Genomic DNA, 26,296 nt, shown 5'->3' with positions numbered 1-26,296 from the left:
TCATAACTCACGGCGTTCCCATCGCCCGTTTCTATAACTTGGCAGGTTACTCAAGCTGTTTTCCATCGTCGTTGGGATCCTAACTGATCCAACATATTCGGTAAATGAAAAGAAAGAAAAATAATAATAAAGATAAAATAGCGCCGCTCTTTGATCTAGGGTATTGGAAATAAGGGTAAAGAAGGGATATAAAGATGTTTGCCAAGGGAATATCGTAGAGATAGTGTAGTGTGTGTGTGGCTCGTCGAGGGCATAATCCCACTGGTTTCGATGAGGGTTCGAAAAAGTCTATCCGCTGGAGTAGGAATACAAATCATTCTTGGACAGAAACACCTTGGCATTTTGTCTGCCATAGGCGTAGTAGTAGTAGTAGTAGTAGTAGTAGTAGTAGTAGCCTCTTAGTACCCGTTCTGGCCAAAGCCGTCAAAGTGGGTGGGTTGCTCCATCTTAATACCCGCGTCCGAGGGAGCCGGGCTCTGCAGCGCGCCGGACACATACGGCGACGAAAAGTCCTGCTGGTGGGCCATGTATGCGGACGAGTCGAGCATCTGGGCGTCCGACATGTCGACGTCGGCGCTGCTGCCGGTGCTGCTGGCTATGGACCGTAGACTGCGGAGGTCGTCGGCGATGATGCCACCGTCGGAGGGGGTCATCATCTGATACTGCTGGGGTTGTGCCTGGTGGTGATGTTGCTGCTGGTAATACTGCCCGGGATCAAACATATTTGGCGCCGGCTGCTGGAAGGACTGCTGCGGCGGCATGGTGCTGGCCGGCATGGTCCGCGTAGGGGGCCGGGCGGATCGTCCTGACCGTACGGGGGTCCGCGGGGTGAACATCTGATGGCGCTGGGATGCGTAGTAGTTGGCCAGGTGCGGGTTCGTCCCCGTCCCTCTCGAAATCTTGAACGAGAAGGGGTCCTGCTCGGGCGGTGCGTGTTGTGGAGGGTGCGACTGGGCCTGGGCCTGGGCCTGCGGTTGGGGATGCGGTGGCGGCGGCGGAGGGGCGGCCTGGATGCCCATGTTGCTCACATGGCCCGGTATTTGCATCTGGCACTTATCCTGGACAGGGAGGATGAAGGTCTCGTGGAACTCTTGGACGCTGGCGGGGTTAGACCCCAGGGCGATGGCATACTGAACGAGCAGGCGCAGGTCGCCGAGGTGTCTCGTCTCCAGGCGCTTGCGCAAGACGTTGCTGCTCTGCGTGTCCCACGTGAGGCGGTTCCTGTCCGACTCGGGCCACGAGGAGTTGGTCCACGCCCTGAGGACGCCCGATTGCCGCATCAGGTTGCGCATCCGCGTCGAGTAGGACCAGTCGCCGCTGTTGGAGCCCTCGTCGAGATGCTTGATGACGTGGGCGACGTACTCCTTGAAGGTGCCCGAGACCTCGGCGTCCGAGGGCGCCTCGAACACCTGGATGCAGTTGTCGAAGCCGCAGCCGAAGACGGTCTGCGGGCAGAGCGTGACCTTGGCGTCGTCGAGAGCCATGCGTGACCCGCCGTGCGCATGCTTCAGGTGCGTCTTGTAGACGGTCTGCCAGTCAAACACCATGCCGCAGCCACGCTGGCGACACTGCCACTGGGCATTCATGTTGTGAAAGTCCTCAATGTGGCGCTTGAGATCGTTCTTGCGCGTGCACGTCTTGAGGAGGTTCTCCTCCTTGCAGAAGCCGCATTCGAAGATGCCCTTCTGCTTGGTGGCGCCACCGGCGGCGACGGACCCGTTGTCGCCCGGCGCCACGGCGTCGGCGTCACACTGCGAGATGGTCGACGACGAGTCATTGGTGAGGCCGGCGGTGGACTGGCGGGTGCTGCCGCTGCCGCCCCCGCCGTGGCTCTTGCGGCCGAGGAACTTGGCGGTGCGGGCCGAGACGTTGGAGATGATGCTGCCGCGGGCGGACGAGGTGTCGGACGGGGCACGTATGCTGCTGCCGGAGTCGAAGAGGCTCGGCGCATCGTCCGACCGGACGGACGAGTACGTGCTGCTGGTGAGGACGGAGGCGGTATCGGCGTCTGCGACGGGGAGGGTCAGGTAAGCTGCTGCAACGTCCCCCAGGTGATCAATTGGGGCTGCGCTCTGCACGTACGCGACAGGGCGGAGGTGTTCTCCTCCTGCATCAGACGGTTCAGGTCCTCGGCCGTGTACTTGCGCATCAGATGCCGCAGCATCTGGCGGTCGAGCTGGTCGTCATGCGACACGGACGGGGCCGACGATGGGGCCGGCGACGACTGCTGGTGGTGGTGGTGGCCTTGTTGGCCGTTCTGGTGTAGGTGGGCTTGGGACAAGCCGTCGCCGGCGTCGACCCACGAATCGGGAGCCATGGTGCCGTTGAGCGACATTTTGGTTCGTGTGTCGGCCGCTTGGGAGCGTGTGTGTCGAGTCACGGGTGTGTGCACAGTGGAGAGTGTCCACTGTCCACGGGCGGGAAGCTCGACTCGGGTTCGCTCGATTCTACGTCGATGGAGGACGGGCGATCGCGCCCCAGGGCCAGTCCTGGAGCTGGCGAGCGACGCGGCGAGGAGGCGGCCTGGCGGGCGATGCCGTCGACGACGATGGGAAGGACAAAGGAGAAAGAAAAAGGTAGGATAGGAAGAGGGAGGGAGAGGGAAAGGAGCGCGGGACTGAATGAGACGGAGCACGACAGCGGGAGGTATCGCTGGTCGCTGGAGGGAGCTCGCTGCTGTTCGGTAGGTCCAGGCAGGTAGGTACCTGGAGGGGGGAGCCTGGGGGCCGTGGGGAGTGGCAGTGACTGGGCCACTGGCAGGCCGCGAACAGGGGTTGGGCTGATAGCGCAAGATAGCACCCGCCTTTTTGGTAATAGATACGGGTCAGGGCCTCTGCCTCCCTGGTTCACTCAAGTACTCGTAGTCAGGATGAGCCCAGCACGAGCTTCGCGAAGAGCGCGCAAGGAGAAAGACGAGAAAGAGAACATGGAGAAGAAGGAAACAGTCAGAGAATGACGGGAGATGCAAGGGACGCGGCCCCGGGACGATGCGATGGCCTGACAGACCAGAACTGGATGGAGACCGTTCTCAGCCCTGCCCCCCCCCGATGAAGTCAAAAGGCGACGGCCCTCCAACCCAACCATTGATGGCGGCATTGGCTCTCCCTTATCTCTGGCTCCTGAAGGTTGATCTGGCCCTCGGCCGAAACGCACCACTCAGCGCCCTGCGCCAACGAGACACATGTCAACAGCCTTGCTGGTGACGATAACCTCTGAGCGGCCGTGTTTCAACTGCCGGACCTCTTTACGCGGGTTGGAATGGCCCCAAGCCCCATATCATATGGGTCGCCATTGGACCCTTTTCTCCAGTCCGCAAGTCCTCAGAGTCCTTGCCGCTGTCAGCGGGAGGCCCAGAATTCACCATGATCCTATTTTAACGGGAGGCATTGACAGAGGTTGCATCTTCCCTCTGAAGTTAGAGTCGCATTGTTGGGCTTTTAATCCAGTTGGCCCCCATCGCAGACTGACGCACGGCTGCCTGCATTGCGGCATTGCTGGTTGCTAAGTTAAGATCAGATACCCATCCTACCCTACCTAGGTAAGCAGTGCCTACAGTATGACAGCGTCGCATTGCGGCACTGGCTCAGCGTCACGTCAATGATGAATTGAATGGGCGCAGCCCTCGAGTGCAACATTGTGAACCCGACCGCAGCCAGTCGCGATGCGTGGGGGTCCGTCCTGGTGATCCTCCGCAACCCTCCAAGTCCAAGACGCTCCAAATCGTCTCCAAATCGCAACCCCTGGCCTCCTCCCCCATGTGAATAATACTAGGTAGTAGTAGTATTCGCGACCCATCTCCCGCCGCCGGGCCGCACGCACGCTTGTTGACCGGAGGGAAAGATACCCCGGATTAGGCTGGATCGGGGAAGCCTATTAGTAAAAATCACGTTGTTTTAACTTTCTCCTATTCCTCCCTCGCGAAACCTTGCCCGTTGGTGCTCCCAGGTGGGCGGCCTCTGATAGGAACCCATTACCAAATCCAATCGACATGTGAATTGGGGCAATCAATGGTGCTGATAATGGTCGCGAGTAAGCGACGGTTCTCCTGCTGCCAATCACCACCTTTTCTCTCTAGAGTTCCAAGGAAATATACTACTAATACTACGTACTTCGTACTCATACTTACATTAACATACCTAGTACATACCCAAGCCTTTAGATACTTCCTTGTACGTAATTTTGAGTAAATACTTTGCCTCTGCAAAGCATAGTGCTGCGCACACACATGCACGGCCAGCTCGAGACGCTCGCTGAAGAAGACGACGAGTTCCTATTGTCCACAGTGATCCAGTTAGTTAACAACCCCCTCCTTGACCTCGTACACGGCGCTCCCGTGCCCCGGCCGGCTCACCACCACCGCCTGCGCCCTCTGGTCCTCCGTCAGGTCCAGCCCGGCGTAGTACTCCCTCTCCAGCGCCTCCTGCACGTCGCGCACCCTGTCCGCGGGCACCAGGTGCACGCTGCAGCCGCCCCACCCGGCCCCCGTCAGCCGGCTCCCGTACGCGCCGGCCCCGCGCGCCACCCGGCAGATGGTGTCCAGCTCCGGGCAGCTGCACTCGTACACGTCGCGGCACGAGTCCTGCGTCGCGTTCATCAGGGCCCCCAGCTGCGCGTTGAAGCCCGTCGTGTCGGTCGCGCCCGTGTGCAGCGGGCGCTCCAGCAGCGTCAGGAACCGCAGCACCCGCAGCGCCTCCTCGAACACGTGCAGGCTGCGCTGCCGCAGCCTGAACCGCTCCGCGCGCACCGGGAACTTGGACGTGAAGCGCGCCTCGAGCTCCGGCACCGTGATGCCCAGCGTCGCGGCGATCTCGTCGCGCGTGTAGCCCTCCTCCTGGGTCAGGGTGTCGCGCACGAGCTGCACCAGGTGCTCCAGCTCGGCCTCCTTGGTCAGGCTGCGCGGCGTGGACGCGTCGCCGCCGCGGTGGTAGAAGTAGGTCTCGTGGAAGCCGTGGAGGCTGACGCCCAGCGGGCCCGCGTCCTCGGGCAGCTTGGTCCCCGGCGGGTTGAGCTTGGCGTGGAGGTAGGCGGCGGCGAAGCTGCACTCGACGACGCGCAGGTTGTAGTGGATGGGGCCCGTGACGTGCTTGTTGGAGGTGACAAAGGACTGGGCGATGACGAAGCACAGCTCCGGGCTGGTCGGGGGGAACTTGACGGGGCGGGCCTCGAGGCGCGGGCTGAAGGAGACGAAGAGGGCAGAGCCCTGCTCGGAGAAGACGGACGCCGACTGGTCCATGCTAATGCTATGTTAGCTGGTAAATTACAAGGTGAGCGAATGTGGAGAGACTCACCCTCCCGAGTTGACGCCGACGGCGCGCTCACTGACAATGGCGAGCTCAGTCAGCTCTTGCTTGGAGACGGCCGACTCGCCGTTGGCTACCATGACGGCCAGGGCGCTGGCGCTCACAAAGGCCGCGCTGGAGCTCAGGCCACCACCGACGGGCACGTTGCCGTCCATGACAATCTCCATGTCGACGGGGGTGAAGCTGTCCCCCCTCTTCTTGCGCAGGAGCTCGATGGCGCCGCGCAGGCCGCTCTTGAAGTAGTTTGTCCACTCGAACTGGGTGGAGTCGATGTCGACGTCGCCGTGGGCGGGGACGGTGAACTCCTTTCCGGGGAACTTGTCGTCCTGGACGTTGCGGATCTTGATGTGGAAGGAGTCGGGATTGGCTGCCGGGGTGGCGGAGACGGCGAGCAGGGCGTCGGCGGTGATGGCCATGGGGAGGACCGAGTAGAGGGAGTAGTCAATGTGCTCGCCGATGATGTTGACGCGGCCGGGGGAGCGGGCGACAAAGGAGGCGTGGTGGCCGAAGGCTGAGGCGAAGCTTTCGAGGAGGGTGTTCCATCGCGGGGCCTCAGTGGAGAGGGCGGCTGGGGGGTAGATGTCGGCGAGGGCGCTCGCGACGGGCACGGAGCCGGCCATGGTGGGCGTGGAGGCGGAGGGCTGTGGGATGTGGAATGTTGGAGTTGAGGCTCAAAAATGAATATCACGAGATGGAGGTGGGAGCTGGCGTCACTGTAATACCCCGCAAATGGCAGATGCACTTCGCTGGATCGCTGGATCGCTGGAGTCGCTGGAGTCGCTGGAACGTCGAGTGTTAGCAGGGTCGAGGGCAAATGACGTCGGTGATCATGTATGGAGGGGCAGTGCCTCAGTGCTCACCTCTTAAAACCTGTCTCAACGCTGGCGGACTGGGGATGGAGATGGTGATGGGGAGGGCCAGGACGCGGGGAAGGTGCAGTTATACGCGATCGGAGGGGCACGAGGGGCAGCTGGTCGCTCGCTCGGGGTGTTATTTAGGCGAGGGAGAGGACATTTTTTACCTCAGTCGGGCCCGGTCAGAAATTGCAAGCTGGGCATGTCCGGTGGTGCACCAAAGTAGACAGAACAGACGGCGCATCGGTGCTCTCGGTCGTTCTGTGGGGAGATGGCCCGGTTGGCCGATAGTGCTACGTAACATGGTACGGAGTTATTTGACCCCAGCCGGCCAAGCCTCTTCTTCCAAAGACCCGACGGGACTGTGGGAGATCGCTTGAGGTCCCTCCACTGCGCCGAGCCTCCGAGCCGCTACAGTCAAGCTGCGCTGCTGCAATGCTGCACTGGGTGCTGCCATTTGATGACGTGCAGATGCCCCTCCAGCGATTCCAGTGGGATTGGCTGTGGATCCCCGGGATAAACTGCACTCTTCGGCCCCGCCAACCCGTCGTCAACCCGCCGCCCGCCCGGAGCCTCCTTCAGCGCCACCCTAACTGATCTGCCGGGTTATAACATGAGACTCCAAGTGCATAGTATAAATTATTAGAGTCTCAGAGGTTGAAAGTTGACATGATTATCCAGAGCTTCCACAGTTACCGAGCAAGAACTACTAGTATGGCTATTGTCACTAGTGCATCTCTGGGCGACACCCTGCAAACATGCAGTCACTTGGCGACGCCATCCTGAGTCCATGCTGAGCAAACAACGCGTTTCTTCTTGTGACATCTCCTTAGGGCTTCTAGTCTCACTTCGCCAACCCAATTAACATCCATCCATCAACATGGGCTACCCCATCAGGCACCTTCAGCCCGGCTCTCTCTACGTCACCATCGCCATCCCGCCCCTGGCCCCCTACCAGTCTCTGCCAGCCGACTTCTACCAGCCCCATCTCCTCCGCGGCTTTGACCCAACGAGGTACGAGACATCCATCCCCATCGGCCGCGGCCGCGAGGAGTTCGACTGGGGCCTCTACTGGCTCCACGACCAGCACCATGGCAAATGGTACACCCTCCGTCCGTCTCCCGGCGACAACTCCAGTACCTCCCCCTCGCCCTCCCGCGTCCTCTGCACAGTCGCCCTGCGCCCCTCGGCCATGCGTCTCAACCCGTCCATCGTCGGCCTCATCCGCGTCCTCTCCCTCCCAGCTACCCTCGCCGCCGAGATGCCTCTCTACCTCGACTGGCTGACCGCCCACGCCGCACCGGCCGTCACGCGCACGTTCCTCTGGGCCGCGACCGCGTACCTGCGCTGCCGCATACACGTCGCGCACACGCACGTCACCGGCGCCGGCGGGGGGGAGGCCGATGGGGCGAGGCCGTTCGACATCAACGTGTTCCTGAGGGAGGCGCTGGGGTTTGCCTACGGGGAGGTCTGGCACGCCCTTGTCGGGGGGCAGCTGCCGCGGCCGGTCATGGTGTCGGCTTTGGGGGTTGAGCTGCTAGCTGTCGAGGGGGTATATGAGGGCGGTGATAATGGAGGGTGCGAGGGGAAGGATGGTGAGGCAGGACTCGGGAGTCCTCCCAAAGGAATGGTGCCAACTCCTGCCTGTGAATATAGGTGAAGATATGATGGCTGAGGTGTAAAGTGGGTTAAGGCATGAAGCCATAAGAGCAACTATGGTGGTATGTTGCTTGCGTTCCTCTCATGCACGATAATACTTCATCTATACATATTCCTGCTTTTCATACCATCTTATCACCAAGACAGGTAATATTATAACCCACCCTTGAAGTCCTTCTTATACGAATACAGGCCCTGAAATCCTTTGTCATGATTTCAGGACCACGCTCTTATCCATCGATCGTACCGAGGAACGAATATAATGCCACAGGGTAAGCAACTCGACACCCATACACGAACTAATGTCTTATCTTAAATGTATAGTATTTGGTATGCAATATAGACCCATATAAGCTGTCTTTGGTCCCTCGATGGAATTTGTATGCTGGAATTTGTATCTAAATGCACATTGTTCAAGGAAGCCGTTCTCGGATCAGGACCCGCACGACGGCCCGGCCCCGACAGGCCGAGTCCGGACGCTGGACACCGTAGAACCTGCTGGACCTCTGCGCGTTACTATCAAAATAGATGGTCAAAGTCTAACGCATGATCATCCCATCCACTAGCTGGTCGCTTGCGGATCGTCGGGGGGCACGAGATATTAAAGTTGCAAAAGCATTCCAGCCCGGCTCCCGAACTACGCAAAAAGACCTCGCCGGACTCAATCCTACCCTTGGAGTCGGCACCGGTGATTGGCCTTCCCCCCGCAGAGGCCAAAGACGTACGCAAGAGCCCCTCAGTGGGTAGAAGTGGGTAGACGGGGCAGACGGGGGACCTAGCGGTGCGACATATTTGCGTGGAAACGGGGGAGCAACTGGTGGGCGGAGGCTTTTTTGCGACCGGATGGGACGAGTCGAGACGTCATTTGCCACGGCCGTTCGATGCTAGCTTGCTCGGTTCGTCGCATTGCTGGGAGGCTGTTGGAATTGAGATCGGTCCCGTGACGGAGCTACTTGCTGTTTATATAAACCTCGTTCCCTCGTCCTAGCTGGTTTACTTGATCTCACCAGTCTGCCAAGCATCGATATTCATCGAAACCAAACTGCCAATCACAATCAACATCAACACAATCCTACCTACTCCCACACAAGACACCATGGGTAACTGCGGCTGCACTTCCTCGGGGTCCTGCCCGTGCACCTCTTCCGGGTCCTGCAACTGCGGCTCCAGCTGCAACTGCACCAGCTGCCCTGTAAGTCACCGGCGTCCTTTTAGCTGTGGGAAGTCCTCATGAACTAACCCTCTCGTCAAGACCAAGTAATCTAATTCGAGCTTCGGACCGATGATGGGTGATAACCTAGGATGACGTCAGATGCTGGGGTAATTTTGCTGATGGGACGATGCCAACTATCGCGGATGATGGGATTCCCTCATTTGATGGGTGTACGATATACTGAGACGATGAATCAAACATTCGACGAAATTGAGAAACAGTTTTATTTGCATAACTATCTCCTCTAAAGTCTAGAATGATGATAACTGCGCACAATGTCTATCTAGGTAGGATTTTCTCGGATACAAGGCCATTGCTGGACCCCTGGCCTTGTACCTGGTACTTGACCAACGACAGCTTTGCGCGTCAATATCTCTGGACTGGCTCCTGGCAGAGCTGGATCCTAAGCTTCAGCTCCTCCCTCCAGTACCAAATGGCCGTCTCCACCCTGCAGAGGTACAGGGCGAGCAGGGGTGTGATGACCAGGACGCCCGCCCACTGCGTCTCGATGGGGTGGCCGGGGGTGTCCAATGGCATCATCGTGACTATCCAGAGGACGTACCAGAGGGCCAAGAGGGCGGCGTCGTAGAGGAAGCTGACGATGCGGGGGAGGTAGCCGAGTCCCATGGCGACGGCGCGGACGACGCAGACGGTCAGGGACAGGAGGGATAGGCAGAGGACCGACTCGACGGGGCTTTCTCGCTCTTAGCAACTTTGCTTTTCTATCCCGATCTAGGTAGATCGATATTCGGGGGGGGCTCACCGTGGAAATAGACTGGGGGATAGCTCGTGGTCTGAATGGTAGACACTCGAGAAGGGAACGCCCTTGCTCTTGACGTCGGCCTCGAACTGGTCGGCGAAGATGACGGCGAAGACGATGGAGGACAAGCAAGAGGCGATGGCCTCTACTTCCAATAGTCTGCTCTCGTGGACGGCCCTCTTCTGCTCGAGCTCTTCTACAGGGTTGACCTCTTCCACAGGGTCGAGCTTCTCTAGAGGGAATCCCATGGGAGACTGCGACAGCAATGGAAACTTTTCTTCGGGGATATCGATATGCATCTTGTGATCTGATGTAGCTGAAGTGGTTGAAGATGTGGGGGAGATCTTGCTTGTATCACGTCGGGGGGCGGGCTTTAGTCGATGTGTGTGGGATTGTTTGTGATGGAAAATATCGAAGGGAGCGAGGGTTTTTATTTAACAGTGTAACTTTGGTGAATGGTTGCTGGGGATATCGTGGCTTTTTGTCGTGTTGATTGTGCCCCAGCCACGAAGCTTGTCTATCCATGTGGTCAAGGGAACATCGTTGTATGGTGGGAGTGGACAATTGCAGAACTCTAAGAACGCCAGAGTATACGTATCTTGTGTTATTTCCCCTTACTCCACAGTAGAAACGTAAGCCTAGAAAAGGAAAAACAGATGCTTCAAGACTGTGTTGTCCTTCATTCTTGTTTTCTCCGGCTTTGACTTGTTATGACGCGCACCCTGTATCTGATGAGACCGATCTGCCGAGCATTGAAAAGCTCAAAAATCTCAACAACCTCTAGAAAGCCATGAAGCTCCTCAACCATTTCATAGGTTATCTTTTTCTAGGGCTCCTCGGTCGCGCGGCGGCCTGGGGCCCCCGGACAGTCGACAATGACGATGATGAAGGATGGTGGTTAGCGATGATGGACGACGACGATCTATGAGTCCCTCGTTCCTCATCGCCCATTGGTTGCTCACCGCTGTGGGGCCCTTGAATCCCTTGGGCCTTGGCGGCCTGAAAGTTGGCAAGTGCCGGGCGGATCTTTCCTCACCGAATCCCCCGTTCCTGCCGTGGCGGCCGAGGCACGGCGGCACAGCCCACTGACGTCTGATGTCAGCACTTCAGCACCCTGACAGCCATCAACATCCGTCCAACGTCGCCAAAACGCCCGACGCCCACACCAGCATCACGAACTCGAGCCATCAGCATCCGTTCTACCGCTTTCTCGCGGCCGCATCCCGGCCACCACCCCCATCCGTATACCATGATATAATTTCTCTGCTTTCGCCCGCCCCATTATCCCATCGCCCACCACAGCCATGGCCGACCCCACGAACTCACCACCCTCGATTGCCCCCGAGGCGCTCCAGGCAATCGCGGCTCCACGCGCTCCCGACGCGCCACGGCGCTGCTTCATCTGCCTCACCGATGAGGAACCCTCCGACCCCCCATCCTCCTGGGTCGACCCGTGCCCCTGCACCCTCGAGGCCCACCAGGACTGCATGCTCTCCTGGGTCACCGACTGCGAACGCTCCCAGAAGCCCCTCGTCTGCCCCGTCTGCAAGTCCGCCATCAAGATGGAGGGACCCTGGGATCCCATCGTCGCCCTCGCCGAAGCCGTCCAGCGTCGCTTCACCCGCGCGAGCCCCTTTGTGCTCTTCACCGGCGTGTCCCTTGGCGTCCAGTTTAGCTCCCAGATGTATGGCGCTCTCGCCCTGTGGGCCTTTGCCGGCCGCGAGGCCCTGATGGAGTTTATGCTCGGCCCCGACATGATTATTGACGGCAGGTCGACGCGGGGGCTCAAGTTCGCTCGGGTTGGGAATGCCGCCATCCTCATGAACATTGCCCCGACCCTGCTGCTCAGCCAGCTGCTTCCCGGCCTTGGAAACAAGATCCTGGTGCCTACAGCCTCGCTGGTACGTTCTATCCCTTGCAGCCTGATACAAGATGCAGAAAACTCACAGAATATACACAGTACGGAATTTATCACGTCATGCACGACGACAACTTTGTCTCCTGGCCGCCCTCTCCGCAGCTCGCCATCGCCGTCTTCCCCTACATCCGCTCCCTCTACTACAACATGTGGCGCGAGTTTGTGTTCCCCTACGAGATGAACTTCAACCGTCAGATCCTCGGCCTCCCACTGGCCGAGCCACCCCGGCGCAACAACAACGGTGACGACGATGCCGACCAGCGGCGCATAGCGCAGCGCAATGGAGAGGGCGGTCTCGTCGGCCTCCTGCAAGGTGTGCTTGATGCTCTAGACCCTGACGATGAGGAGAACAGGAATGCCAACGGGCAGGGTGATGGAAACGTTGGTGAGGGTGATCAGGACGAGGTGGTGGTGGATGTCGAGGTTATAGTGGATGGCGACGAAGTCAACAATATCGCCCCGGCTGACCTCCCTAATGGAGTCGGCCCGCAACCCGGCGCTGGCCACAGGGGTGCCGAGGCGGAAGCACCACCAGCTGCTCCCCAGCCGCAGCAGGACCAACAACCCCAGAACAATCACGAGGCACCGCAGGCCCCGCCGCGCCGTTTCGACCTAGGAACCCTCCTCTCCAACTTCTCCAACGCCCTCGTTAGTAGCCTCATCCTACCAGGCATCTCGTTCGCCATGGGCGAGGCCTTGCGGCTGGCGCTCCCCAGCTCGTGGACGACGGCTTCACCCCGATTCGCCTGGAGGCAGCGCCCGGGACTGCTTCAGCAGCAGTGGGGTCGCAGTCTCGTCGGCGGGTGCATATATGTGGTGATGAAGGATGCCATCCGGTTCTACGCCAAGTACCGCAAGGTGTCGGCTATGGGCAGCCGGCGGGTCAAGAACGTAGACCGCCCCCGGCGGGGACGCAATAACCGATAGCGACGGCGCGAATAATACCAAGGGCCTTGGGACGGTTTAGGTTGATTAGAAAGGGCAGCTGGGCATGGAGTACAGTGTGGACTTTAGCGGTGAATACCAGTACTAGCAAAATACTGATGGCATTCTATTCTTAACGTCCTTTCATTTTGGACTCTTGGATGTTGATGTTTCTGTGATCGTCGAATATCGCCCTCATAACAAGTAACATCACCACAGCCTCAATTATATCCTTCTAGGCATCGCTAGAATCGGTATGATGTACGATTTAAGTGTGAATATAAGCTGCCATGGTCTCAGCCTCTCTCAATACGGAAGTACGTATAATGCTAACTTGCGGCGTATTCCTAATCCAACAACATCCAACCACATAACTGCCTGAACTGACGATCCATTTAAGCTGCTTGGATTTACTGTATGCGGAGGAAACTATTCACTTGGTGATGCTGGAAAGAGTTTTCATCAACGTAAATTCCTTGCTATTCTATTCGCACCAATTTAAAGACAATAAAAAAAGGGGGGGGGGGGGGGGCGCGCTGAGTTGGCTGACGTGGTTGTGATCGAGACGAGCAGTCGTGGTAGGAAGAATGAATAGATGGTAAGAGGATTATGAAGGTGCTTAGCATGTAGCTCATTACCTATTATTTATGAGCGACCCGTCTTTTAGAACGTCTCGCGTCTCCTGACCCCATCGACGAGTTGTCACGGCTAGTGGACAACCGAGATCCAAGGGAGGACTGGAATAGCCGTCTTCATGTCATACAGGATGCCCCGCTTATCAAGGTATATATTTATCGCAGCCATTGCGATGGTCTTTGCGGGAATGGTCCTGAGCCTGGTTCATCTGGTGGGTGACTTCTCTGTTAGTTCAATTTTTGATAGAGCTAATGTGCCCGCTGACAGAGGTATCATCAACCCACGAAACATGCTGGCACGGGCGCTCCAGGGCTCTGCTGGAGAGGCGGAAGAAGCAGGGCGTGCCGCAGCTGACCAAGGGCATTCCGGTCGACAAGGAGAAGAATTAACTGTGGTACGAGTTGTGCCCTCCGGACGTCGAGGCTGTACTATTCCGAGATTGAGCCCCTTGAGAAAGGGTGCCGTCGAAGGACCTATGTAGGAGGTGGAGAAATGGACCAAGGGGGTTTCCCGTTGTGGAATATTGGGTGGCTATACAAGAGTAGAAAAACACTCTCAAGTTACTAATAATTCAATTGGCAAGGGAGTTGGGTAATTTTTTTTAACCATAGCACGTGCGTAGTACGACGTATTACCTAGTCATTTCGTCGTAGCCGAATGCGAGCCGGCGAGGGATCTTGTCCACAGAGTCAGAACGTCAGATGCAAATATTCATTATACGGATACTCGTACGGAGTACACCCTTCCGTCATGCCAGGATTTAGTCCAGTCCTTAGCGCTCATGCCTCTGCGCAACTCTTCCCGAGTACACCGTACTACGTGTCAGCTGAGATAGTGGTACCATGTATCAGCCTTGACACCGAACGAGCAAATGAATGCAAATCCTCGGCATGGGACCCTGAGCTTCTTGCATCCAGCTTGGCGACGACCCGGATGAGGTGGAGACATTGGCGGACCGTTTCGCCAAATAATATCGGTTGCTCGCTCTGACGTGGCGGTGGAGGGAAATGGCTTAATAGCGGATCTGACCATGGGTCAGATACCCGAGAGCCCATTTTTAAATAGTACGGTTCTTATATCGGCTTGGCTCTTCAATAGATTCTCGGCAATTAGCTACAGACAAGGCTGTTAGATGTCGTATACTCCTGAATGGTTTCTAGTGACTTGCGGTTCTCGCTCAACTCGTTGCAGCGGCAATTCGCTGTCTTAAATTGGACCCTTCCAAACTTAAACTGCCGCTTACTATAGTATTAAAGTCAGCAGGGAGATCCACCAAGTGGAGCTGTCACAAGGAAGTGACGGGCGAAGCTGGGGAACCTTTCCAGGGATCAGGCGCCGGGGTGCAAGCTGAAGGGCTGAAGGGCTGAGGGTCCGTCCTCAATGCAGAATGCGGTTGCAACAAAATCCCCCCTTGCTAGACGGAGGCGCAGACGAAGATCACTTCCTGTCACCTTTAAGCTTCATATATTCATAGATTGAGTGGCAGCTGATGTGAACGCCCACGCGGCTCACACCACACGAATAATGGCGAGAAATAATAAATGTTTGGGGGCGTTGGTTGAGATACTGTGGAAGGGACGAAGTATGTATATGAGAAAATCCGGCAACTCCTGCTGGGTCATAGAAAATCCGCAGAGCTTCAGATTAGCTCGTAATTTACGGAGCTCGCTACCAAAAGTCTTTGCCAGGAATCTGCTGAGTCATCCGGACAGGTACTTAAGGTACAAAACAGATGTCTTATCTTCAGAGGGCCCTCGTATATATATAGTGGCCAGCCCCCTGGAAGAGAAGCGCTGAAGATCGTGTGGCTCGCTATGATAATCAAGATATAGGGGGTCGTGATAGCGACCTTTAGTGGTCGCTTGTATCCTCACGTATCGACAGGGACCAGGGGTGTTGACGTAGGCAAAGATTTTCGATAGCGACCTCCGTAGTGCTTACACCGTATATGCGAGGAGTGGTAATAAGCAAATGACCCATAGATCGACAGCCCCATGCCCAAAGGGTCGTTGTCACATATTTCCACGAGCACACATCAAGGATAACAGGTGGGCTCAGAAATCCTTCACCCCGTTTATGGTTGGTGACTTCCGTGATTTGGCAACACAATACTTACGGAGTTCCAATAATTGGATGCGATATGAATGCCAGATTGAAATTTCCATCTCTGTTTGGTAGTGATGGGAGAAGTAGTAAGACATCATGCACCCCTAACCTTATTGATATCCCTGTAGAGTGAATGTCAGCGTCTATACGGAGTACTATGCATGTGTACGTAGTGGGATAGAAAGTTTTTAGATGCATTATACGGAGTACATTAGTATGGTATCATGGGTATATAAAGTCCCACGTTGTGACGTTTCTACCCACCGTCTGACTCTCAGCCAGCCTCTCATTACTTCCATCAATCTTCAACATGCAACTCACCCATCTCTTCGCCGGCGCCGTGGCCCTTAGCCTGAGTGCCCCCGTCCTGGCCCTCCCTGAGCCCATCTCTCCCAACAGCAACACCCTGGAAATCCAGAAGCGTGCCACCAACTGCGGTATCAACGTCCACGACGGCTCCATGTGCCCTGAAGGCGCCGAGTGCAACTGTGCTATCCAGAACCCCGTATGTTCTCCTGCCCACCTGATTCTCTGACTAGTAGTATGCTGACATCAACTACAGTGCGTCGGATGGTTGTGCACCCCCAACGTATTCTACTACTGCGTTGAGGCTGGCTGCGTTGGCTGTGACTGCCCGAACATGTAGAAGAATCCAGATGAACCGAATCGAAGACGGGAAATACAATTTCATCTAGCTAGGCGCAAATGCTATCATTCCGCGATAGTCAATGTTTCCAAAGTCCTATGGGCCAGCGATCCTATATGGATTAGTATACGGGTATGACACTTGGGCTACATAGGTACAACGTTCTTGATACTGGCATGACGTTCTTTTTCTGCTGTCATTCCGTGAGGGTAATCGAGCCAGTCTCAAGGAAGCTAGTCTCAAGGAAATAGCGTCGGTAGGACTCGTTAGAGCTGCAAGCTCGGCGAGGAAGGATTTGGCAGGCTGTAGTTGAAATGGTAGCGGGTGCAATCGGAGTATGGATGGGGCCTTTCGTCGGACACACTCACAGGCCTCTTCCAAATGTTCCAAATGTAGTTCCGGGATGCTTCAAGAGTAACCGCAGATGCAATGACAGCAGCTACAGCTACAAATATAAAAAGGTACGGCTAGGAGTCACAAGAAAGGGGATCTTTAGCGTACCCACCCTGCTTTAGACGTGACTGCAGCAGTGACAGATAAACAGGCGGGAACTCACAGGCGATCCGGAAGCTATAATCGACTCTGACGAGCAACCTCATGCTAGGTGCACAATGTTCAATACAAGGGTACTCCGTATATTCAAAATGACAGTCATTTAACTAAAAAAACAATCTCAAGACCAAATAGACAATAGTAGTACATGTAATCCACAATATGTCCCGCCGCCGATTGACCTTATTTACCGGGGTTGGCAAAGTCGCATGCATTGGAGCCCGGGTCATCGACACACGGCCTATCCATACCCTCGGCAATTTCCGGTGCAACACTGGTGAAGAATGTGCAAGCGCCCGAGAAGATGGTGTCGCAAACAGCCGATGCTCCTGCCTCCTGTTCCGCGATAGGATCTCCCTTTGCCTCGAAGTATCCGAAGAGAAGGCAGCCAACGGTGTTCACAAAAGGTGGCCCTCCAGCATTCTGGCAGTAGGTCTTGATAACCGCATCGCCTATGTCGGTGTCAGAACCATCGGGGTTCTTGCTCGGAGCCGGATCCTGAGGGCATTTGACAATTTGTCCAAGCTCGTCTTCGTCTTCAGTGCTCTTGTAGCAAGTTGCGCCCCAGCCATCCGTGGATACCTCATCGATCTCGTCGCAAGAAACTTCCTCGCCAGTGCTGTCAATGGCAAAGAAGAGGTCCGCTTTCCCCGAGGTAGCGACGACATCCGAGGTGCAGTCCACGCCGTTTTCCCATGCTGACGTGACCGTAGCAAGAGTGGTGGCAAGAAGAGCGGTTTTGGGAAGCATGTTGGAAATAGGTAAAAGTTTTGAAAGATGTGTCTTTGTGGTGAAAGTGGCCGGCTTGTTCTCAATTGTTCTTCTTGTTGTTGACCAACTACTGCCAGAGGGTGCGAGCGCGCAGATTTATACACGACTGCTCGCTCTCTAACTCAGCATCTGTGTTGTCACTGATCCCTCCCTTCGAGATATGACGATGACATATTCGCCAACGACATGGACTCCGGACCCTGAAACTTGTTTGCGATCCTTCAGATATCCATATTTCTTACCGGGGCGATAGTCAAGTATCGTCACTGCCTTGTGAAAAATGGCAAGATCGCCATGTTGGCTCATTTGGGTTCTTACACTGGTAGGGCATCTTGCCTTATTGAATGAACGGTAGCCGGTGAGCTGAAATGGCCCGACGATGTGGTGACGTCACCCCATCGGTTTCAACAACAGTGCAATCCATTATTAGAAAGTAAGCTTACTGGTAATGGCCATTATGTTTATATAAATGGCAGGATCGCCAGTTTGCTCATAATCCATCGAAATCACGTCTTTTTCTGCGCCACGCGACTGCCAGCGATCAACAATGTAGGTATGGACGATCATGATCAGTTCAATCGACGACGGGAGCTGACGGTACGTCATCCGGTCGCTAGTCAGGGCTGAGGCACCACGCGCATGCGCGGCTGGATCCTTCGACGTCCTGCTTCTTACCGCCTGGGGGGATCTAAACCACTTACCGTAGAAATTCGCCATGATTAACATATAAGAAAAAAATATAAGGAATTTTATTCATAATAGCTACTAACGTAGAAGGGGCAAGGTTTATACATAGTGTAGAAGTATAGTTAACCTTTATAGTTCGTTTAATACCTAATTGACCTATCATACCCCTATAAAAGCGAGTCTATATTTGTAAGCCCACTGATGTCGTGGAAGCAAAATGAAGCCATCCACTGGTCTCGGTGGGTGTCCAATCGGCCAGCCCGCTAAAATTATCGGCTATTTAGCACCCTTCATGTTCATGTTAGCCGTCTACAGATTCTAATCTATCGCTATTAGCATGGTTGTGGGCCATGGGCTTAACTGGTTATGCATTCGTCTAACTCTTCCGACATGATATGCTCTGTGGCCCATAGAAAAAAAAGAAAAAAAAAAGTCACCACAAAAAAACATACAACAGCCGGTATTCGCTGGTCGTCACCGACCCAACTACTAATCAGCCCCTCAGCGGCTTGACTCTGGGAGAGCGGACGGGATCCCGTATTTTCCACTGGGTATGGTCGTATGTGCTAGATAGAGCATGAAACAAGACTTATATTGGAAGGTCTGCTCTACTTGTGGGCTGCAGAAGCCGAGCTCGTGAGTACTGTCTGGTGGGTGGTTTAAGTGTCTAAGTACATTTATAATATGGAGACTCGAAATAGCACAGGGGTCGACCATCACTAACCTCTTGTAAGGAGTCCTATGGCAGAATCACACCTGTTTATTACCACTAGTATTTTCGATGACGCCGTTGGACTCTGGTGGGCTGTGGTTTTTATAAAAGTGTGTATTGAACGACATTATGTACCTATCTACTTATCAAACGTAACTTCAGAGTTGAACATATCCCCCTCCAGACACCTGGGTATCTGCCATATTGGATCTTTCCTAGCCGCCAAAATCCGGAAGATCAGACCCTGAGCAAAACTGATAATCTAGCTGGAAGGATGCGCTGGGACCTTCCGACAGCTGTGTCTCGAACTCATCAACCATCCCCGGGGGTAACATGCTCTCCGGTAAGATCTCATTTGTAAACGATGCGGGTATTCCAGGCCATGAGTCGCATGAGCCAAACCCGGGAGAAATATTGGCGCTTTCTGGTTGAGACGTATGAGTTGGACACTCTGCGGGAGACGAGGGCACCTCTTGAGGCGAAATAAACCCGTGGACGCTGCCCGAATCATGGTGCCGTCTGCCCATCGAACCCGATTGTCGAGCCTTTTCCTTAAAGCGCCCTCGGGCCTCCTCAAACAGGCTTGTCAGAAGCAGTACTAGGTTGTCTCCGTGTCTAGGCTGTACTTGCTTTCCATGCAGGAACTCCAAAACAACTTGATGACCCTCCTCTTTCCAGAAGTCCCGTATCATGTTCAAGGTTTCCTCCAACACCGAGTCCAGATGCGGTTTGGACGGTCTCGGCTCGTCTCCAAAAATAATATCCCAAATTTCGTACCACTGTTCACTTGGCGCCAGGGTTCGGTTGGCCTTTTTTTTCAGATGCTCCTGCGCCTCGCGCGAGATACCCTTGGGGCCGTTGAGTGTTGGTGGGGCTAGAGATACACAGTTTCGGGAGCGAATGTGGTTGTCTCGGCGGCTTGGGGAGGAGAAGTGTGCCCAACAGGTCGGACAATAGAAACTGGCTTGAGAGTGTCTTCTTTGGATATGTTGCTTGACGTCCCGAATGCGCATCAGTGTGATATTGAGGCATCCCATGTATTCCAGAGGACAAAGCCTGTAAAAGGGACAGGCAAACGATCGAGAGTCATCTTCCCCCTTTTCTCCTCGAGATGAAGTAGGCCGACTATGCTCAGTACCGGAGCCAACATCGTCATTGCTTGTGTGGCCATCGTGAACAAGGCCCTGGTTCCTTTTTAGGGGTTCCCTTTTGACATGAGGTTCCTCCACGCCTCTCTTAGACGGAATTGTGGCTTTGGGATATTTCCTTTCTTTTGAAAAACACGCTTGCTTCTGGAATTGTGTAAAGTCTTTTTCATCTCCTACATCTTCTACTGCCAGTGGATAGTCAGGTTCGGGTGAGCACCGAGTTGAAACTTGATTCATTTCTCCGGGAATCACACTAAACGCACATATTGTCGAATATGCCTATATTCCAGCCCCATTAGCACATTTTGTTGACTCTCGCATCCAATGTGAAACGTACCTGGCTACCATTGCTGCTGTCGGGAGACCAGCGTTTAATTAGGTTATCCTGGTTGTCATCGTCGAAATCAAAGATTAATTCCGGTTCAGAATGCTCGTTGGTACCCCAGGAACTATAGGCTGGCCCTTCAACTGGCGTTATGACCGTTGGGATCCTGCTGTCATCGTGGGGCTTCTTGATGCTATGGCCTGGACCCAGACACAAAGCATGTTTGCCTCCAGGCGGGTCCTGCTGGAGAAAAGGGTCTACAGACATCGTGTCTATCGAACAATCAATCTCAAAACACAAACTGGTGGTTAATTGCCGAGGGAAAACCTACTGATTCACACATATGAGGCAACGTTGACAGCATGGAGCATATGAGCGTTTTACTCGCAGAATTGGGCAATAGTGCAACGAAGTTTTCCTTGGGGACTTTTTTCTTTGTTTCTTTTGGGATTGGGGGCTTTCGCCAGTTGAATCCATACGAATCATGCATAAGGAAACTATGGGATGTCCTGGGTTAGGCATCTAGCTCGGGGGACAAGAATATCTCGTTGCATTGGGCGTGTTTACGCGAATGTGTGACGTGTTAGACATGAATTGTGCCACGCCCACACGAATGTGTGCAATGATGTATGTACCTACACAAATGTGTGAAATGTACCTCCACAAATGTGTGAAACGTACCTACACAAATGTGTAAAGTGTGCCCACACAGATGTGCAAATACCTGAAACCTTGCTCCGCACTCGTAGTGCTCTTAGGTATTCGTACTTCATAGGCCTGCGCGAGCGGAAAGCTGCCGCTTTAACCCCCTGCCGCCTCCAGCCCTCTAGGTAGTACTCAAAACGTACCCCCTGGACGTCTTGTCAACGGCCAGATCTGTTGGTCGACGACTCGACACTGTGATAACCCCCACAGTCCAATTGCCATCAGTGCCGAATGGGTGCGCCCCACCTAATCTGTAGTAGGCATATTTCTACGGAGTATACCTTCTTGGGTACGGGTATCGGGATTGCATCTCGTCCAAGGTTCCATGACTGTTAGAAAATAGACAGTGCCTCTAAAGCCACAGCCCCCGCCGACAGCCTAGCCCCAGCGAGCAGTCTGCCCCGAATGGCAAGACCGTCATCAGATAGCCAGTCTTGAATACGTGCGTCCGTGAGTGGCTGTGCGTCGGGGGATGAACTCGGGGAAAAAGCAAGTATAGTTAGCACCAATGATGCCCTCGGCGGATAAGTGCAGAACATACCCATCCCTTGACGGTGTGGTTCTGGGCATGGTCGTGATTGAGCTTGGGAAACTTCATGGCTCTTGATGTAGGTTTTTTTTTTTTTTTTTTTTTTTTTGGAACTTAATGAACCAAAATCTATCCGTACAATGCTATGATATAAAACACAGATATATAACCTCAGTGCACCTGGAATCATTTGTCGCGACCCAGTCGTCGATGTCTGGTTTCCTCCACAAATGTTCAATTCCGTTGCCTCCTGCCCCAGGAGGCTGTGGTCGACTTGGGTGCCCAATGGAAGGGTGACTCTGCCACAGAAGGTGGTCTACGGAAACGTATTCCCTGATTGACACAATTGCGTGTCAATCATAAAGAAAAGCTGCACGTTCGCCTCGTGTGTGATCTGGCTCCCGTCCCATCTAGCTTGGGGAGAGAGGTGGGGGCGTGGTTCGCATTTATCGCATGGTGTCCACAAGGCGACCCGTACAGAGGTACCCCATATAGTAAATGGATTTCTTATGTTGGTGTTTGGGTTGTCCAGTCTTGAATTCTATAGATCAAATAGGGCGCTGTAAATTCAGTAAAAACTTTCTCCTTTCGCCTCTTTCATCACTCAATTGCACGCCGTCAATTCTACTCTTTTGCGCCTCATGGAGGTTACTCTTCGCTTATCGAACGCCATCTGGGGCGGCCGCCGTCTGGTGCCCCACGAGAACCAGGCTCGAGCTGCCGGGACTCGAAAGCCACCAGCATTCGACCAACAGGCTTTACGAGTAGCCTCTGGCCTCTCGATCGGCAAAACGAAAGGTAGATATGGAGAGCCAGGCCTCGAGAGACAAGGAACGGCTTGGACTTCGATCTGGCGTCCCCGCCACTCGACGAAGGGCGAACGCGTTCATGACGGGCATGATGATGGTGCGGCTACCCCCATACACGGAATAGAGTATCAATCACACTTGGCAGCGTTGATAGAACAAACATGGCTGGACCTTGGCTGATTCTTTTGTAGTTCCAATACTAACCTGCCGCACCGGGAACGCAAGGCTTGCCACTATCAGTACCACTAGGAATTTCAAGTCATGGTACTCTGCTTGGGTCGCTGCCTCGCCACCGGACGCAGCCGTCACCGAGGCCGACGGCAGCTCCACCGCTGCACCAGCCCCAACGCCGCAGCGAAAACGCGCCCAGCCCAACAAGCAAAAGGGTACTGGGACGGTGAAGCGGCACCAAAGGCAGGTCGGTCGCCGCAACCAAGATCGGGGGAGCAACAGCGATGACGAGGATGACGATCCACTCGACCGCCCGAATCGTGACACTGACAACCGTGGCGCTGGACCCAAGACACAACCTACACTCTATTTTGCCTGTCCCTTCTACAAGTTGGATCCCCACAGGCACTTTGAGTGCATGGCCCTTCAATTGACAGACCCGTGCCGCGTGAGGCAGCATCTGCAACGAACCCATAGTACAAAGGTGATCCACCACTGTCCAATGTGCGGGATGTACTGGGCCAAGAAACGTGATGGATCGGAGGAGGAATGGGAATCTCACATTCAGCGCGGCGGTTGCCAACGCGACAATGACGGTGCTCAGGACGGGCGGTTCCACGAATACATCACTAAGGACGAGTTCAAAGCACTCAAAAGGCTAAAGATTCACAAAGGGGACCACGGGCGACAATGGTACCAGATATGGGATTTTTTTTTTCCAGGTCACGACCGGCCCTCATCGCCCTACATTAAATCTGGTTTGGCCGAGCCCGTGGACGTCCTACGTAAAGGAAACGAGCCTCCCGCAAGAGAAAAGCTGCGCTATATGCTAAGAGATGCGCCGCACAGCGAAGCTAGTATCGAAGAGAAGGTGGACGAAATCATGAACCTGTGTTACTCTACACAATCCCCCAGACCTCTCCTTAGGCGATCTCCCCAGAGACCACCAGCCGCCGGGGATGGAGCCGTTGCCACCCCGATTGTTGCCCAGCCACGGCCATACAGGACGCATGATAATATACATTACAACGCCCTCCCGCCTACGAGTACTTTTTCCGCCAGTGGCCCTCCGCCGCCTCCGGTAGCTTTTATCACTGGGCCCCTGAATCCCCAGGGCCAGGCATTAATCCCGATCCCCCCGAATGCATACGATTACCAGCTACTCCGCGAGCCCCTGATCACGGAGAATAGCGAGCCGGCGTGTCAATACAACCCTTTCAACGGCATGTTGACCCCCGAACAATGCGTCTCGGCACTACAGTATGGCGGTGCATCCGTCCAGCAGAGTGCTGGTTTGGTTGTTCCCTCACAGCCAACCCATAGCACGAACCCCATGCTAGCCCAAGGACAGCCGGGTCACAACTTTAATTACTGGGATCATGTCGGTGACGGCTTTGTTGAAAACTTCCCTGGCCCCTTGGACTTCAGCTCTATGGCTCCTGGTCAAGACTGGGTCCAGGGCAATACGCCCCCAATTCTCCAGTCGGACCCAGTGACTTGGTCAGCTCCGCCACCGGTTACGGCCGGGACCGCGTCAGTCACAACACAAACAACCAAAGAACCACTCAGGAAGAACAATCCTCAGCCATTAGGGCCATCTATCCCCCAACATTTTCCTAATATTCTTGGGATGAAACCGACATACGGATACATAGAGCCTAATCCTATCGCCGGAGCATCGCGAACAGGCTCTTCCGCACGTTTTCAACCCAGATCTAACTTCTAATATGGGTGTGTTGAGCGTGGAACTTAAGCGAGATGATACTTTATGAGGTTTATGATCTTTATATTTGCATTTAGGCACTAAGCCAATGCCTTTGCCTACCACGGTCCTTTACTTTATTTTATTATTATTTTGATGATGACTGATCCTGAGCGGAGCGATTTACTATCTAATCAAAGTACAGTGTTAGGTGGTGGATACCCTCATTTATTGCTTTCCTTCGGCGGCTTGAGAGACTATAGCAAGCCACCACAATGGGAAAAGTCGACCTCGCCGGCTAGAGGTTCTTTGTTTTTAATGTAGGTATATAAAAATGGTATAATCCTCCACGCGGCTTTATTATTAATTGATGTGGTCGTTGCCTATCTGGCGCACACTGACCTTTTGCACCGTGAGCCGCGACCTTTGGGTCCTTCTGGCCATCTGGCTAGGAAACCGGTCTACGACACTGATATATTTTAAGTATCCTGCAAGTTATAAATTATACAGCGGATCTACTAATTATAATAACGATGGGTCCGTTATACTCCTTATATAATAAATTAAAATCAAAGTAATAATAATTACCTAAGCCTGTGTCAGGACTGGATACACGGAGGTGAGTGACCAGGTATAACCAGGCAGGTCAACGGCAATATAGCGGGGATATCGCAGGTATATGGCACAAGGTGACTGTATTGATCTCTGAAGAGTATCAGGCTCTGGCGAGAGGGACTGATCTTATAACTTCCTACCACGTGACCTCATACCTTTGAGGCTGGTCGAGGCGATCTCACCTCTTCTACCTCTGATAGCCTACTATATTGTCAAGATACTAGCATACCCTGTATATAGTATATTAATCCCTAGTAATACTCAAAAACCAAATACATATGTCAATATTATTAGTCCCCGCTTCTTACTCTTGGAAATAATATCTACTTGAGTAATATATGTTATTAGGACAAGCTACTCTCCGAAAGGTATACTCAGGCAACTTGAAACTGGCTAGGCAAGTACGACATTTCGCTAACCGGATAGCCTATTAGCCTATTCGAGGAGTTCTAATTAGCAATTAGTTAGAGGAACATTATGTAGAAGCTTCGGGTTATCAAAGAAGGTGCCTTCGTGGTTCCTAAGCAGGAAGTCTCATACTATCATAGTGAAAGAACGAGGTCCTCTAACTAGAAAACCCTCGCAGTCGGAGGTATCAGAGGCAGGCCTTACAGTCAGGGGCATCAAAGACAGACGTCGTGTTTTTATCAATAGTTATTTAGAGTCCACTTTGATTAATGGTCCAGGGTAAATAGTTGCGCAGCTTTGCCTATCTTTTTGGCGGCGCCGGATCACCAACAACACAACCCAGTACTGGGCGGAACAATGAGAGAACATTTGGTACACTTGCTCTTATAAAATTATGTACCTGTGATCCGAGGCCATATACTCCCTCTCCACGCCCAAGCTTCCCCTTCGCTTAGCTAGCTCGGGCCCGTCCCATCTCGTCTAGCAAGTCCTTCAGTATTAACTCCATAATAGCATCTAGAGCAATGCCCTCATTTGGTCGTTCCCACTGGAGTAGTCCATGAGTCCCCAGATAATCTGAAACATAGTCTCTTCCGTGGACGGCCCAGTAATCTCGGACCATCGATACTGTCCGTTCAAACTCAGTCTCAAGGTAGGGTGATTGGGGGGCCTTGGTATTAGGAAAGATGATGGCCCATAAATTCATCCACCGAGCCCTATCGCCTAGAGACACCCTGTCCTTCTTCAAAAGTATACTACTGATGTACTCGTTGATCCCATCAACTCGACCTGACCGGTTTGAATGACATTTCCTCACGCGGATATGGGTGTCACGTTCTACAGCCTTTTTAAATGTCTGGTAGCAAATCGGGCAGTATGGAGGCTTTCTGTGATGCCTTCGAAGATGGGAGATGACATCTCTAATAGAACGGAGATCGTTCTCCATTAGGCATTGGCGGTACCCTTGCGGCCTTGAGGCGTAATAAGGGCAGGCCAGGCGAAAGTATCCGTCTACCGGAGTAACAGTAGCAAGCTGGGGGTTAGTGTGGCCCTCCTCCTCCAGACATGTCGAAGGTGACCCCCAGTCCGAGGTTCTTGCGCGCTTTCGAGGAGGCAGCCCGCCATCTGGAGGGGTGATGTATCGAG

The 26,296-nt window shown here is 54.1% G+C and overlaps 7 protein-coding genes across 7 annotated transcripts; 3 read left to right on the top strand and 4 right to left on the bottom strand.

Moving 5' to 3' along the window:
- Window positions 1–398: 398 nt before the first annotated feature.
- On the bottom strand, window positions 399–2,335 carry ACO1O0_000079 (uncharacterized protein; the record flags this gene model as incomplete). Its single annotated transcript, XM_083189584.1, has 2 exons — window positions 399–2,008; window positions 2,083–2,335. The coding sequence occupies 2 exons, from the start codon at window positions 2,333–2,335 to the stop codon at window positions 399–401; spliced, it is 1,863 nt and encodes a 620-aa protein (XP_083053443.1).
- Window positions 2,336–4,291: 1,956 nt separating this feature from the next.
- GAL1 (galactokinase) lies at window positions 4,292–5,920 on the bottom strand (the record flags this gene model as incomplete). Its single annotated transcript, XM_083189583.1, has 2 exons — window positions 4,292–5,234; window positions 5,289–5,920. 2 exons carry the CDS (start codon window positions 5,918–5,920, stop codon window positions 4,292–4,294), a joined length of 1,575 nt encoding a protein of 524 aa, XP_083053442.1.
- A 1,114-nt stretch (window positions 5,921–7,034) lies between these two features.
- On the top strand, window positions 7,035–7,836 carry ACO1O0_000077 (uncharacterized protein; the record flags this gene model as incomplete). Its single annotated transcript, XM_083189582.1, has 2 exons — window positions 7,035–7,749; window positions 7,811–7,836. The coding sequence occupies 2 exons, from the start codon at window positions 7,035–7,037 to the stop codon at window positions 7,834–7,836; spliced, it is 741 nt and encodes a 246-aa protein (XP_083053441.1).
- Window positions 7,837–9,392: 1,556 nt separating this feature from the next.
- Window positions 9,393–10,085, bottom strand: ACO1O0_000076 (uncharacterized protein; the record flags this gene model as incomplete). Its single annotated transcript, XM_083189581.1, has 2 exons — window positions 9,393–9,720; window positions 9,790–10,085. 2 exons carry the CDS (start codon window positions 10,083–10,085, stop codon window positions 9,393–9,395), a joined length of 624 nt encoding a protein of 207 aa, XP_083053440.1.
- A 1,005-nt stretch (window positions 10,086–11,090) lies between these two features.
- On the top strand, window positions 11,091–12,631 carry ACO1O0_000075 (uncharacterized protein; the record flags this gene model as incomplete). Its single annotated transcript, XM_083189580.1, has 2 exons — window positions 11,091–11,687; window positions 11,747–12,631. 2 exons carry the CDS (start codon window positions 11,091–11,093, stop codon window positions 12,629–12,631), a joined length of 1,482 nt encoding a protein of 493 aa, XP_083053439.1.
- Window positions 12,632–15,680: 3,049 nt separating this feature from the next.
- Window positions 15,681–16,016, top strand: ACO1O0_000074 (uncharacterized protein; the record flags this gene model as incomplete). Its single annotated transcript, XM_083189579.1, has 2 exons — window positions 15,681–15,875; window positions 15,933–16,016. The coding sequence occupies 2 exons, from the start codon at window positions 15,681–15,683 to the stop codon at window positions 16,014–16,016; spliced, it is 279 nt and encodes a 92-aa protein (XP_083053438.1).
- A 735-nt stretch (window positions 16,017–16,751) lies between these two features.
- On the bottom strand, window positions 16,752–17,318 carry ACO1O0_000073 (uncharacterized protein; the record flags this gene model as incomplete). Its single annotated transcript, XM_083189578.1, has 1 exon — window positions 16,752–17,318. One exon carries the CDS (start codon window positions 17,316–17,318, stop codon window positions 16,752–16,754), a length of 567 nt encoding a protein of 188 aa, XP_083053437.1.
- Window positions 17,319–26,296: the final 8,978 nt, after the last annotated feature.

Source organism: Amphichorda felina (genome assembly GCF_050947745.1).
Source record: "Amphichorda felina strain 45539 chromosome Unknown scaffold_1, whole genome shotgun sequence".
NCBI classification, from domain to species: domain Eukaryota; kingdom Fungi; phylum Ascomycota; class Sordariomycetes; order Hypocreales; family Bionectriaceae; genus Amphichorda; species Amphichorda felina.
This window is presented reverse-complemented; position numbering and strand designations above follow the sequence as displayed.